The sequence below is a fragment of the Gracilinanus agilis genome, chromosome 2 (assembly GCF_016433145.1).
Source record: "Gracilinanus agilis isolate LMUSP501 chromosome 2, AgileGrace, whole genome shotgun sequence".
Taxonomy (NCBI): Eukaryota; Metazoa; Chordata; class Mammalia; order Didelphimorphia; family Didelphidae; genus Gracilinanus; species Gracilinanus agilis.
This window is the reverse complement of record NC_058131.1, coordinates 236,397,378-236,413,054: the sequence shown is the minus strand read 5'-3', so window position 1 is coordinate 236,413,054 and position 15,677 is coordinate 236,397,378. Positions and strand designations below refer to the sequence as shown.

The following is a 15,677-nucleotide window of genomic DNA, read 5'->3' as shown; positions in this document are numbered from 1 at the left end:
AGAGTATTATACACCTTGCCAGACATAGTTTCTGTATTCAGTGTTTTTGCTTAATTGTTTTTCTTTGATACAAAGGAGGGTTCAATCTGAAGGAATGTGGTATGGAAAAGAATAAATAAAACAGAGTAAAAAAAAGATACCAGCAAAGCATTTTATTAAGAGAGAGCAACAAATAATAAGTTTAATGGAGGAGGATAAGCTGATGAGTATATGACTGAAGAAAAATATGATTGGAGGTAGATGATGCTTATAATATTGATTTAAATCCTTATTTGTTCATTTCTTCAATAAACTTTTATAAAGTTCCAGGCATTGTTCTAGAGGAGGAAAAAAAAAAGAAGAAAGGAGGAGAAAGAGGAAGGAGAAGAAGGAAGAGAAGGAAGAGTTCCTGTCCTGTTCTCAAAGAATTTTCATTCTTGTGGGGGAAGAAATTCATAGTTGATTTATGCCATCAATAATAAAAAGAAGAGAGGTCACTGTTGATAACCCAGTCTGATATTGTGGTCATTCTGGCCTGGCTGGTACAGAAACATCCAGAGCACATGGACAGAAGGGAAACCCACATTGGCTGTAAGCTCTTTGTCTCTTGGTTTTTAGACACATTAAGAACTGTCAGAGCAGTTTCAGGTTTCACTGCTACCAAGCCACCATCTTTTTAGGGCCATTAAAAGCAAGATAATTAGAGGCTTATGCTAGGTTCAAGGGTACCATATTTTAGAAAAGACATTGACAAATTGGAGGGCAACCTGACTGGTGAAAGAACTGGAGTTCATGACATAGGACGTCAATCTGAAGAAACTGAGGATGGGAGGCAGCTTGTTGCAGTGGAAAAAACACTGGATTTAGAAAAAGAAACTCATGTTCCAATTCTGATTCTGCAACTTACTCCCTTTGTGATCTTGAGCAAGTCACTTTAAACTCCTTGTAACCTTCAGTTTACAAGGGCTTCAGTTTCCTCATCTGTAAAATGATGTATGGAGTCAGACCTCATGACCTCTAAAATCCCTTCCAACTTTAAATCTCTGATCTTATGGTTAGGTCAAGGGAGAAAAGAAGACTTAGAATTTAGGAGGTAGAATGGACATAAGAACTGCCTTCAAGTATTTGAAGGACTCAGGTGGAAAATGGAAAACCTTTTCTGCTTGAAGACAAAACTATGAACAATGGGTGGAAACCACAGAAATGAGGATTTTCATTCAATAGAAGGGGAAACTTCTTGACAATTAGAATTGTCCAGAAATAGAATGGGTGGCCTCTGAAACCATCTCTGAGGGTTGTCAGGTAGAAGATGGATGAAATAACCAGTTCTGGGAGATGTGATAATATCTGAAAGAAGGAAAGAAAAAGGAAAAAAAGAAGTGATAATATCTGAAGTTATAGGAATCTGAGATTTGGTCTAGTCTTGTGCTATATTAGGGAGAGTAGGAGGTGGTAGGAGTGGAAAGTTTGGGGTATCATAGAGTAAGAAGCCACCCTTATTTTACATTTCCCCCTTTTTCTTAGTAAAACACTTTCTCCAAGGATGCATTGAGGAACATTCCAGTGGGGTCTAATTTTTCCCTGATAGCACAGAATTTCTGAAAGGCTGGGTACATCTTCTCAAAGTCTTTCCGGGTACAGGTGTGTGCCTAGAGAGGGGAGAGAAACCAAAAAGACAATCATCAGGAGATAGATTTGTAGCAGTCATACACACACACACACACACACACACACACACACACACACACATATATATATATACACTTACTATTTATATCCATAGAATATACTGTCTCACAAAATATATTTGACTCAAATATTATGTAAATCTATACAATAGCTTGCAAAGCACTTCACTTATCTTGTCTTATTTGAGAATCATAGTAACCCCAGTGGTATGAGGGGAAAAGTAGGAACCAATCATTATGAGACATTTCCGACTTATAATCTATAAACCTAAACACCTAATGGCTTAATATGAAAAAATCCTCAACCCATACTGAAAGAGAAATAAAATTTTGCAAACTATGAAAAGACCTGTGAAGTGCTTGTCTATTGTTATATCAACTATTTATTGTCTCTCAATCAAAGACTTAGGTTTTGTCTAAAAGGATTTCTTTCACAATTGTAAAAGTATTTGGTCTTTTCCCTTTGTCTCTTGCCCTTGAATAGGGAATGTTTTCTTAAAATAAATCTTTCCAATTGCATTCCAAACTCTCCCTTCTTTCTTCTTTGGCTGATCGCTCTCTTTTTCTATTCTCCTTCTCTCATGAAATGCTTTCCTTTTCTATCCTAAATTGCCACACAATGCAACTTTTGGCTATAGGAAGCTGATGTTGCTATCATCAAGCTCTCATGCTTCCTTAGCATGCTAACAAATGTCTTTGTTTTCAGTTTGGCCTCCTATCTTTCATCCTCAGTCATCAGACACCGTCCCCCTCCCTCCAGTCCCTACTTTTTCCTCCTGGATGAGAGAAGTTCCCATGAGGCAAGAGCAAGAAAAAAAAATACAAAAAGCAGGAGCAGATGGAGACAGGATGAAGAGGAGATTCAGATTCTGTTATTTCATCAGTGTGGGAGAACTCCCACTTTGGAAACTCTTTCCACTAACACAAAATGGTGATCTAAAAAGTCTTGGAGAATTGTTTGGGGCTACTCAAGTGATTCTAAGAGGACTTGAACCCAGATCCCAGTGATTTTAGGACTTGCCTTTATATGCTAAGTGGCATTGCTTCTTCTTAACAGACATTTATATAATAATTTAAAGTTTAGAAAGCACATTGGCAAATAATTTCATTCAAGCCTCACAATTATCCTATCTAGGTAGGTACCAACAGGTACTATTATCTCCATTTTCCAGAAAAATCAGAGGTGAGGTGACATTAAGTATCCTGTCAAGTCACAGAGATAGTAGCTATCTGAGGCAAGATTTGAAGCCAAATCTCTCTGACTCCTTTTTCAGTACTCTACCTACCATATAAGTCTGCCTTCTCCAAAGAGGAGGATTTCTTAGGACATAAAAAAATTAAATTCTGTATTAAATGTTTCTTATCTTTCCTGTCATGGTGGTGTTAATAGACCACATAGATAAGGGAAACTGGGTCCTATAAAGGAATGAATTCTCTCTCTTTCCCTCATTTCCTGCTATTCTAGATGCATTGTTTTGGGTTTTGTTTCTGTTTGGGTAGAGGTCAAAGGGATATCTTGCTCTTCTTAAACTCAATTAATATTTTTTCAATTGTTTTTCATTTAAGAAAAACCCTGGGGCCAGAAAGCTTCCTAGGAAGTGCTTGAGTTCCAAGAAGTCCCTGAGCTGTTGATTCAACACTGTGTCCATACCTTGGCCCAGTGGGGCCTCCCTCCAACCTTCTTCATGATGCGCTCGTAGCCCAGCCAGTAGTCCAGGCGGGGAACATCCTTTCCATAGGGCCTACAAAACACATTGAGATCAGTGAGCACAATTCCCAGCTCTTACTCTTGTTGGCATTCAGCACAAAACAAGAGAATGAACAGTTTTTGGGAAGCCTCTTATTCTACACCAAGAGGAGCTGCTTAGGACTTGATTACAGAACAGTGTTTTCCAAATCATGGGCCATTAGCAACTGGGTTAAAAAATAAAAAAGATCTGAAGGTCTTCACTCATATTGGTGTACTGGAGTTAAAATCTATATCCTGTAAAGTATCTATTCTCAAGATTTTAATGGATTAGGGCATTACTACTTTGTGAAGGCCTGCTTTTGTGTGCTTGAATAAATGGGCCTCAGTAGCTTAAAATTATTGACGCAATGTTCGCTCTGGGGTAGAATTTGTGGGCTGAGCTGATAAATATCCAGGGACTAGCACATTATTTTTGTGCTGACCATTCTATACTTTTACCTACCACTAACTCTCTGAGGCAAGCTTCTTTGTCTTATCCAGACCTATCCTTCAATTATATGGCATTTTCTCTACCTTCTCTTCTGACTTATTGTTGTTCAGTCTGATTCTTTGTGACCCCATTTGGGTTTTCCTGACAAAGATATTGGAGTTGTTTCCCATTTCTCCAGCTCATTTTACATGTGAGGAAACTGAGGCAAACAAGGTTAAGTAACTCACTCAGGATCACTCAGTCAGAAAGTGTCTGAGGCTGGATCTAAACTCATGTCTTCCCTGACTCTAAACCCAGTAATTTATCCATTGAACCACCTACCTGCCCTCTCCTAATAGTATCAGTATTCTTATAGCTATAAGACATTGTGTTAAATGATTACGAATTAAAAAACAAAACCACAATTTATTAAGCTAATATTTTGTGTGAACTCTGGGGAAAATTACAGTCCCTAAGCTAAAGCAGCTTAAATTCCAATTAGAGAGAAAACATGACTATGTGAGGTGATGACCTTAACGAATTCACTTTAAGAGAAAAAAATAGTTGTCCACTTTGACAGTTTGTTTCTCTAGAGGCATAAATCTGACTCAAAGTTCTAAATCATGTATTTTGTAGTTCTGTTTTGAGGTAGAAGTAGACTGTGGGAATGGAGAAAAACAGTTGGCTTCAGTGACTTTGCATGTAAAGAATTTAAGAATTGGAGAACTAATGGTCATAGCCAGGGGAAAAAGAATGAAATACTTATGACCGGAGAAATATGGACCCTGGGACTATTCTATATTTTGGGACAAGCATATGTTATGTGATTATAGACAGAGGAAAAGAATTTGGTTACTAGCTATAAACTAAAGCATGCCTTTTTTTTTCTTTTTATGGAAAGAACACTGCTTTTGAACCAAGAAAGCTAATGCGAAAGGGAGATAAAAGGATGGATTTCAGAAATGCATTAAAATATAGACCACAACTCCCTCTCTACTGCAACTTGTTGCCAGTGAAGGGTTTCAGTTATAATGAATCATGAAGATATTAAAGATGTATTCAAAGGCTGACTCTAATGAGCAAAGTGTTTGTGGACCAGACTTATGGATATATTTCTAATATTTCACGTGATTGGTTTCTGAATCCTTAAATTGGATAGGGCTCAAATTCTGTGGAACTTAAAAATTAAGCCTCTATTATTATCTGCAGTCTGGAAGGTAGCTAACTATTTGTAAAGGTGCTTTGAGATGTCAAAGACATACTTTTAACAACTGAGAAAGCTTGGGCCACTGTTCCAGTCAGGAAGGACTTTCAAATGAGCTTCTTTCCTGGGAACCCAGTTATTCTATTATGTTGCTATTTGATTCCTTTATCTTATAATTGCTTGTCTAGATTATGTTAATACTTCTGTTGTTTCACTTGTTTGATTGACATCCCACAAGCCCACCATCCTTGAAGTCTATAATAAATAGTGCAGCTTGCTCAGCCCACTCTCTTGGACTCTCTGACTCCTGAGGGATGATCTGCTGACAACACACTAAAGTGTTGTCCCTGTGTTCCTTGTCTCTCTGCTCCTTCTAGGGCTCACTCTCTATAGTTCTTAATTTTCACCCATTACTTCCTGACTTTCAGCTTCCCTCTTCAGGTGATTAAACCCATAGGAGAATTGTACGTAGGGGCTGGTCTGCTACAGCCAGGTAGAAAGGTTGGCCATTAAGAGGTTAGAGTATTCTCTACTATCATCTACTGCTTGGGAGAAATGGAAAGAATATACTCTCTTCTCTATTTTGACTTACTGCTGAGAATAAGGATTAGAGGAGAATATATTCTGCCCTCTATTATGATTTGCTGCTGAGAAAGAGAAGGTATATTTCACTATATAACACTATTATGTGTTGTTGCTGAGAGGTAGAGGAAGAGTAGAGAAGGAAGAAGATACTTCTTTACTTTGCTACCTGTTGTGGAGAAGGATCCTACAAAGGAGTAGTTTTGGAGAAACTTTTGCTCACATTAGAATAAAGGTTATGGCTTTTTCCTAAAAAAGAATTATGCTTCCTCAGAGGAAGGCATCAGCTAAGCCTAAAGCTTTAAGAGATAGATACTACAGCTGCTGTTGAGAACTAAGCTCAACAGAGCTGAGTAATAGCATGGAAAGAGAACATTGAAGAAGCAGTCCATTGGATCAATAGTCTGGCTGAGATACTGTGAACCTCACCCAGTCATCTCAGTTTAACAATGGAACAAAGAAGTTTTACTCATCAGGGAACTTTTATGAATACTTTCTGAAATAGAAAGAAAACTCCAGTTTGTAGTTTCTGAGCTGGCAATTGTTCTTGTCACATGTGGTTCCTACATATGTTTTACTATCCTGAGACTCTGAGTGTGTGTATTCACTCTTCCCTGACACTGTGTACAATGGTATAAGAATGTAACTGAGATGTCTGGATGAATGTAATATAACAATTATATGTTTGCTTTGCATTCAGTGAATGTTTTGGTTATAATTGATTGAGGGTTTAGTGGCTGACTTTTTAATGGGGGATTTAACAGTAGAGATTCATGCTGGGAACAATCAATGATAAGGATTACCCCCTGGGACCTGTCCACTTAGAGTAGCAGCCCCTGTGGGGAACCACCTCAACCTTCGGAAGTGGGTCCAAGGGGGTGAGTGAGACAGTCTCTGCCCAGGTAGAGAGAGTCTGCGGAGATTTGGAAGTCAGTGGCACCCACAAGCTTCAAGCACACACATTGATATATACAGGCTATATATAAAAGGAATGAAGTTAGGATATGGACTAATGGGACAGGAAAAGTTTTTTGAAGTAGGTGGCATCAAGAAGAATGTCAAAGGGATTTTAAGAGGCAGAAGTGAGGGGAGATAACATTTCAGGAAAGAGAGAGGGCAGGAACACAAAGCAAGCACAATGGGTACAGAATAGTGAGTAAGCCAGTAAAGTTGGAATAAAGATTTTGAGGAGGGGAATAAAGTAAAAAGTAAAGTAAAAGAAAAAAGTAAAAAGACTGAAAATGTAAGAGGAGGCCAGTTTATGGAGAAAAATAAATGTCAAACAGGGGAGTTTATATTTGGACTTAGGAATAATAGAGAGCTACTGGAATTGAGGGATTAGTAATGTGATCTGACTTGAACTTTAGAAAAATCATTTTAAGAATAATAGGGAAATACATTTTATGTGATAATACAGTTGTAACCCAGATTGAATTGCTTCCCAGCTCTGGGAGGGGGAGAGATAAGAAGGGGAGGGAGTTAATTTGGATAATCTAACTTTGAAAAACTTAATGTGGAAGTTTATTATTACATGTATTTGGTAAAAAATGAAGAAACCTGAAAACAAAAACAAAAAAAGAAAGCAAAATCATTTTAGCATCTGCATGGAAGGTGGATTGGAATGGAAAGAGGCTTGAGGAAGAAAGAACAAAAAGACATATTTCTTGGCACATAGGAACAAAAGCTCCCTGGAGCTTAGCACAGTTCTTGGCACAGATCAGGCACATAATAAATGCTCGTTGACTTGACTTGAATTGGAAGTACTAATTGTAGATGATGTTCTCAAGGATTTTAATCATGAAAAGGGAAGACAGGTATAGGATGACAGTGGGAATGAATGGACAGGTCAAGTAAAGGGTTTTTGAGGATAAGGAAGATGCATATGTTTAGGTAGTAGAGAAGAAGCCAGAAATAGTGACTGAAGATTAATGAGAGGGCAAAGAGATAGAGGGATCTGCTTGCTAGAGAAGATCAGATAGGCTGAGATCACACTCACACATGTATAGGGGCTGTCTTTGGCAAGGAGAATAGCCAGTTCCTCCTGTAAGTGGTGATGGAGGAAAAGCGGTAAAAGGCACCTGCCTGAGCGATACAAGATGAGGAAGAACCAAGAAGAGGGAATTCTCAGAAGATAACCTCAGCTGCTTTAGTGAAGTAGAAATCAAGGCATCCTCAGCTGAGAGGGTAGGGGGAAGGGGAACCATGGGAGTTCTGAGGAGAGATGAAAAGGTCTGGGAAAACTTCTTTGGTTTGCAGAGTAAATTAATTAGGGAGGTGTAAAAGGATGACCTCGTCACAGTGAGTTTCCAATTCAGATTCTGTAACATAAATTTGCAATGGATGCAGTCAGCATAGTTTCACAATTTTCTCTAGCTTCATTTAGAAGTATGTAAGTAGGAGCAAAGGCAATGGAGGGAAGGAAAAATGTTGTGAGGGGGAAAACAAGATTTGGCAACTCAATGTATAGCTGTGATAAGGGAGAGAGAGGAATCTTGGACAACTAGGAGTATCTGCATATTTGTTGTTGGTGTCTGACTCCTTGTGATCCCATTTGGATTACACTTAGCAAAAATATTAGTGATCTGTCACTTTCTTCTCTAGTTCATTTCACAGATGAGGAAATAGAAGCAGAGTTAAGTGACTTGGCTAGAGTCATACAGCTAGGAAACATCTGAAGCCAGATTTGAACTCAGGAAGATGACTCTTCCTGACTCCATGCCCAGCACTCTATCCACTGTACCACCTAGTTGCTCCGATTTGCATGTGAGAGAGAGAGCAAACCATGCCCAGAAGCAAGTAGAAACTCTATGTACCTTTATATCACTTTTTATTTTTTTATTTGCTAAAGGGGAGCTGGTGGCAGGGGGAGCTCACTACATCTTGGGCTGTGACTGGAAAAGAAAGTTAAACTATTTTAACTCTGTCTTCTAGCTGAATGCCAAGCTCTGTTTTCTATAGCCTTTCAAAAGGATTGTGCTATATAAATGCTAGCTATTGTGAGGCAGCTAGGTGGTACAGTGTAAAGAGGGCTAGGACTGGACCTAGGAAGACCTGAGTTCCAATCTGTTCTTAGATATTCCTTAGCTCTGTGCCCCCTGGGCAAGTCACTGAACTGTTATCTGCTTGTTTCCACATCTGTAAAATGGGGATCATAGTAGCCCTTACCTCGCAGGGTTATTGTGATAAACAGGAGATACTATTTGTAAAATGCTAAACATAGTGCTTGGCAAAAGGTAGGCATTGAAGCAGGCATTTTCTCTTTCCCCTGCAATTATTTTCAGTGTCTTCTACATTAAGCAACTTAAGGAACAGCCCCCGTCATCCAGCTCCACTTAAGGTTCTATGGACACGTGCATGTTTATGAGCACATCTGGAAGTATTTAAGCAATTGGACTCTTCTTGAGTTAGGAGGATGTCAATGCTGTCTGTCTGAAGGATATCTTCATTGCTCCCATGTGAATAATAAACACTCCAAAGTCCACTTGCTATAACTCTGGGCTCTGGACTATGGACAAAAGTGACAGATGGCCAATCTTGCCATCTCTCAGATACATCGCCTCTCATTACACTGAGAGCAGATGTCAAAGACAGACGAGAGGGATGCTGCCTGTACTTGGCACTATTTCTGTTTTTATTTCCTCTCTTCTTTCTTTTGACCTTGCCATTTGGACTTCTGGGAGACAAGAGTGATGCGGGAGATTGGGGCGAGCAGAAACAATATGGAAAGGGGCATCTTTCTCAACGGCTGTCCAGGGAGAAGCAACCATGACTTCCATATAAGTGCTGGGGCCATGAGGAATGAGGCAACCAGAGGGGAAATCAGAACTGCAAGGATAACTTCAGATTCTGGAGCAGAAATGGCAACAAAAGGCCTCAAGGAGGAAAGAAATCCAGAGGGGCTAAGAATGACAGATATTACAAATTTTCATTTGTCAAGATGCTTTCCCTTTTTAATTTGGGATCCTGAGATGAGAAGTGGAAACTTCACACCATTGTCCTACTTTAAAAAAAGTTTTTAAATGAAAACTCTTATCTTCTGTCTTAGAATTAACACTAATTATTGGTTCTAAGGTAGTAGAGTGATAATGGCGAGACAATTGAGGTTAAGTGACTTGCTCAGGGTCACACAGCTTGGAAGTGTCTGAGGCCAGATGTGAACCCTGGATCACCCACTGAGCTACCTAGCTGATCCTGTACCACTTTTTTTTTTTTTTTAATCTATCGTCATAAGATGGAGAACAAATGTTCTTCCACTGTTCATTATAAACTTTAAGGGTATAAAGTCCACGTCAAAAAACTGGGAAGGCAATAGGAGGAGAGGACGAAGGAGATGGTTGGAGATGACTGTCTCTATATGAAGTTTTGTGTCTAGTTCCATTTCTGAGTATTTTATGTATATGAGCACAACATGCCAAGTCGCTGAATTTATAAATGCATTAAGAAGTCAATGGAGAGAGTGGAATGCACAGTGGAATAGCGCCTCAGCTAGTTATAGACACCAGACTTCATACTTTTATATTTTGAGCAATGGTCTATTTCATCTCCTAAATTAAATTGGAACATGGCCAGCAAAGCTGCTTCTGCAGTGCCAGGTCAATGGGAGGGAGAAGCCCTGGCCTTTTCAGACGTGGTGCCCCCCTGTGGCTGGCTGCTTTATTGCCCCCTCTCAGGATAGGACCAGCGTCACTGACACAGGCTGGTGACTCACAGAGAGTGTCACCTGGTGGGCAATGCAGACATTGCACTCACCTAACTAAAGTCCCTTGTGGGATCATTTTAAAATGCCATTTTCTCTCCCTATAGGTTATGGCCACACAACCGATAGGGCCTCATCTTGGGGCTTGTGCCATATTATTATTCAATGTTCATCTTCTTGGACATTTGATGCTTCTGACCACTGTCTCCTACAAGATATTTTCTTTTGCCTTGGCTTTAAAGACATCAGATTCTCCTGTTTCTCCTACCTTTTTTTTTTTGTTAATAAAAATTTTTAATAAAAATTTTGTTTTAACTTAAAATGAACAATTTTCATTAAAAAAAGATTCTTAAATTTAAATTTAAAAATTTACTGCCTTCCATTTTAGAATCAATGCTGTGTATTGGTTCTAAGGTAGAAGAGCAGTAAGGGCTAAGCAATGGGGTTTAAGGGACTTGCCCAGGGTCACACAGCTTGGATGTGTCCACCTAGCTGCTCCAAGTTTCTCCTCCTTTTTTAACAATTTATTTTCCATCTCTTCATTTAAAAAAAAATCTTCATAACTCCTTAATGTGTATGCTCTCCAAGAGTCTGTTCTTTCCCTGCCTTCCCTCCCTTGGCAATCACATTCACCTTCGTGGTTTCAACTACTATCTCTAGGCATAGACTCTAAACCTATTGCCCACAATCCTGACCACTCTTCAGCAGCGGTCTAGACCTGCATCTCCAATGTCTTACATGGCCTCTATTCCTGGATGTCCCACTGACACCTCAAGCTTAGGATGTCCTCAGTGGGATGTGGGATCTTCCATTTTAAACCTTCTCTTTTGGCTTTAAACTTTCTGTGTGTGTTTCTTATTATCTCTTCTTTTTCATATGTCAAATACTAGAAATTTTATCTCCATACTATCTCTTAAAACCAGGTCTTAAAAAATGACTCTTACCTTCTGTCTTAGAATCAACACTGTGTATTGGTTCCAAAGAAGTGCAGTAAGGGTTTGGCAATGGGGGTTAAGTGACTTGCCCAGGGTCACACCTCTAGGAAATGTCTGAGGTCAGATTTTGAACCCAAATCTTCCCATCTCTAGATTTGGCTTTCAATCCACTGAGCCATCTAACCGACCCCCAAACTAGGACTTTTAAAAATTTCTATTCTTACCATCTTACTATAGGTGAGCTCTCATTACCTCCATTCTAGATTTCTGTTGGTCTTCTCCCCTCTGCTCTCTCTGTCTTCTAATTCATCCTTTACAAATCTGCCAGAATAATGTGGTCCTGGACAATTTTCATTCCTATACTTCAGTGGTCTCCTATTTCCTACTGAGCAAAATTCACTTCTCTGCCTGGCATTCAAGGCCCTCCACGATTTGGCAACATCCCATCTGCTTCTCCTCTCTGGGCCTAAAGAGAAAAGCCTAATCTACTATACAACATCCCTTCAAACATTTGAAAGTAGCTATTATATCTTCTTTATATGCTTTAAGTGAGAAAGAATGGGAAGAAAAGGAAATCCCAAGAGGAGGTATTTGGGAAGGAAAAGAAGCCCTTGTGGTCACCTAGCTGGATTATCTTTCATATGTAAGGAAGGTATTAATTTAATTGTAAATAAGTCAAGACCTGTCAGTTCCTTTATACAGGAACCATGGGAATTGGCTTGGTACTGAAACTTCCTTCTTGCCAAAAATGCCAAAGAGAGAAGAAGAAAAGAAAGCAATAGAAATCTACAAGAAGGAAATTTATTTTAATGATCCATTCATTTTAAATCTGGCGTGTTGGTCATAAGGGAAGGTTTGGTTAGGGTGAGAGTACATGGAAACCCAGATTCTTATTCTGCCGGGTGATGACCCAAATAGGAGAAAGAGACCCCCTGCAATATTCTCTTCAAGACTGCAATAATGGGGGGAGGGGGTAGGAGTTTGGAGTAATAATAATAATGAGAAGAAGTTGTGTTTTTTCCTCCCTTAGAATTCCTCGCTCCCTTCAAAGGCTAGCTCAAGCACTATTCTTGTGTGACGCCCTGAAACCGTTTTATATTTACTTTGTTTCTTCCTTATATACTCATAGGTGTACAGTGGATATCTCCTGGATAGAATGTAATCTTCCTTAGGTCAGGGACTGTTTCCTTTTTGTCCTCGTATACCCAGACCTTGCTCAAAGTTAATGCTTAACAAATGCTTGTTGATACACCTTAATGCGCTTCTGACAGCTATGAATTGGTCTCGCCATTCTGAAAGTCAGTGGCCATTACGCCTCAATTATGCACACAGTTTGACCCACTGATGCTTCCAGTAGGCTTATACCCCCAAGGGTTCAAGAAAGAGGAAGATGATTCATAGGTACAAAAAAATATTTAGAGCAACTCTTTATGGTGAAGAACTGGAAACTACAGGGGTGCTTCAGAGTCTGTCTACAGTTTGGAGGATGAGACCCAGCCCTGCCCAGTGATTTTAGAGCAGACAAACATGCCAAGTCAGGAAGACCCAGATTCCTTCAATGCCACAATGTCAAGGCTCGGTCTAAGGTTTGCAGGAAACGTAGATGGACTGGCAGCAACCTCCCTCCTCAGTTTCCTCATTCATTCATTTCAGACGAGTGGGGACCCAAATCTGGCCCGTCACTCTCATCATCCTGAATTTGGAGGGGGAGGGGGAGGGTGCAAATAGATCTCTTTTTACCTGTATATAATGATGTTCACGTAGCAGCTATCCTTCTGGAAACATGGACTCAGCAGGATGTTGTCTCCCTTCACAAATCGCACCTCCACGGGGAAATGGGCCACCACATTGGGATTGCTCTCCATCATCGCCTTTAGCTCCATCAAGGCTTCTGCCGTCTTTTCACTGTACCCAGACCCCAGGGGAACAAACAGAATGAGATCACAGTGTATTAGTTTGACCAAAGGGTCTAGTGCTTCTGTTGCTAGACCCTGAAGCCTGACACCCATCTTTTTACATTACAACAAAGGTGACACTCTGGTGCCCATACCATCCTCAGGTAGTGAATGTGTCTGAACCTAAAGTGAATAAATGGAAGGAAAAGATTTAGAGAAAGGCAAGGTGAGCTGAGGTCTTTGGAGCTGGCTTTGATATCGATCACACAATGCACATTTATTAAGCACTAACTAGCTGTGTGACCCTAGGCAAGTCATTTAACCCCATTTGCCTCAGTTTCCTCATCTACAAAATGAGCTGGAAAAGGAAATGGCAAACTGTTTCAGTATCTTCACCAAGAAAATGGGGTCATGAAGGTTCAGACACGACTAAAATGACTGAACAAAGTATTTGTCAGACAATCTCAGGACTCCTGAATTCTCTTCTTAACATTTCTATGTAGTAGGCACTCAATGTTTGCTAAGTGATGGAGGCATCTACAGCCTTGAATGCACGTGTTTACAGCCTTTAAAGGCATAGTGTTTTTCTCATAACCCCTGTAAGACAGGCGAATCAGATACTTATCCGAAATCAGTTTGCCATCCTCCCAGGGATGGGGAAAGAGACTAATCCAAAGAAGCTGCTCCAGCCTCTGCTGCCTGAATCTTTTTGCACTGGCTGCTATAATTTCCCAGGACCTGAATCAGTCTGCCTCTTGAGTGACTCCCCTTCCACCATTTTTTTCTGTCTTTTTCCTCCTTTTATTATTCCTAATGTGAGCATAAAAACTGACTGAATGATAATGCTTGTTAATTGGATGTCAATTATATAGAGGAGAAAGAGAGAAATCTGGATAAAATCAGAAGACACAGATGGAAAAGACCCTTAGAGGAGGAGAAGGCAGTGTGGCATAGAGGAAAAAACTGGCTCTGGGTTGAGGGAACCAGAGTTCAGATCCTGTCTCTGAAGTTCTCTTTGGTTAGCCTGGGGCACAATGTTCTCTTTTGTCAAATGATGAATTCATAGGATTAGGTGGCCACTGAGGACCCTTCCAGATTTAAGATCCCAAGGGAAATCTGCTAGCTGGGTGACACACACTCAGAACCAGAACTAAGGCACAGAATGGGAAAATGGAAAAATAATGATTTTGACTGTGAGAGATCACAAACTTTTTTTTAGTTCTTCTGCTATTGCAGCCAGCTCAAAGTGATAAGCAGGGAATATAATAAATCAGAAGAGATTAGGAACCAAGTAAGATCAAAGAAATAATACAAAGATAGCTTTGTAAGCCATAATCTAAAACTAAAGGGAAAGGAAGGAGAGAACATTCTGTGAGCATCACATTTATCATTTTTGTTTATCATTGAATACCTGGGACTTCCCTTATTTCCCCTTCTAGCAGTTTATCAGTGTTGGGAATATTTATTAGGGTGAGGTAGTATTCTCACCCACTGATATCCCCCACTGGTGTCAGCACCTCACTCCTGGGAAGCAAGCCTTCTGGTTTCTAAGTTATCAATAATAATTGGCCTTGTTACTTATGGATAGCGTGGAATTATACTGATTGTAATCGTCCTGAAGAATCACCGTACATGGGAATGGCCCAGTCTTGGACATACTGCTTGAAGCGACACTCAAAGCTGAAAATCTTATAGCTGATGTCTCTGTTCTCCACCTTACTGGTGTATAGAAGCCAGAAGAAAAACCGATTGATCCAGTGCACAAGGCAGGGCAGGAAGGTGCTGGGAAAAAAAAATAAGGCATTATAGTCAGGATACATCACCATGAGACTCAACCACTGAACTGATGCAAAGTGAAGTGAACAGAACCAGGAGAATAGTGTATATAGTAACAGAATATTATACAATGATCGACTGTGAAGGACTAAACCATTATCAGTAAAGCAAGTCTCTAAGATAACCATAAGAGACTCTTGTTGAAAATGCTATCCACAGCCAGTTCTCTGGAACTGGTTGGAATCTGATTGCAGATCAAAGTATGACATTTTCTGCCATATTTCCTTCATGAGATTTTTATTGTATGTGTGATATTTGTCTTATTCACCTTTAGACTAGTAAAGGAGAGATAGGGGATGGCTGTGATTGATAGATATAACAGGGAGAATCAATAGGACTTCCTAACTCAAGATGGAGCCTTTTATCATCTATAGCTTGCATTATTTACTGGGAAGTGTTGTTTTTCAGGTAAAGATAATTATTGGAGCTTCTGTGGGCCTCAGTTTCCTCATCTATAAAACCAGGGGTCTTTCCATTTCTCAATCTATAATCTTCTGGTTCCATCCATCCCAAGACAAACAGGTTAAGTGACTTGCCCAGGGTCACACAATTAGTTAAATGTCTGAAGTTATGTTTGAACTTAGATCTTCCTGACTCCAGTCCTGGCAAGTCTATATACCCCATTTTGTACTTAGACTTTAATAAAGGAACTTAGACCGTTTTATTTTGAGTAGTAAAAAGAAATGGAAGAAAACTTAAGTGC

General features: G+C 39.8%; 1 protein-coding gene across 1 annotated transcript in view; it reads right to left on the bottom strand.

Moving 5' to 3' along the window:
* Positions 1-1,354: 1,354 nt before the first annotated feature.
* Positions 1,355-15,677, bottom strand: part of LOC123235009 (L-gulonolactone oxidase-like) — a 49,615-nt gene continuing 35,292 nt past the window's right edge. Inside the window, exons 9-12 of the mRNA XM_044661031.1 lie at positions 14,771-14,920; positions 12,984-13,148; positions 3,319-3,409; positions 1,355-1,628 (exon numbers count right to left, since the gene is read on the bottom strand). Of these exons, the coding sequence (XP_044516966.1) occupies positions 1,500-1,628; positions 3,319-3,409; positions 12,984-13,148; positions 14,771-14,920 (535 nt within the window). The 3' untranslated portion in view covers positions 1,355-1,499. The remainder of the gene's footprint in view (positions 1,629-3,318; positions 3,410-12,983; positions 13,149-14,770; positions 14,921-15,677) is intronic.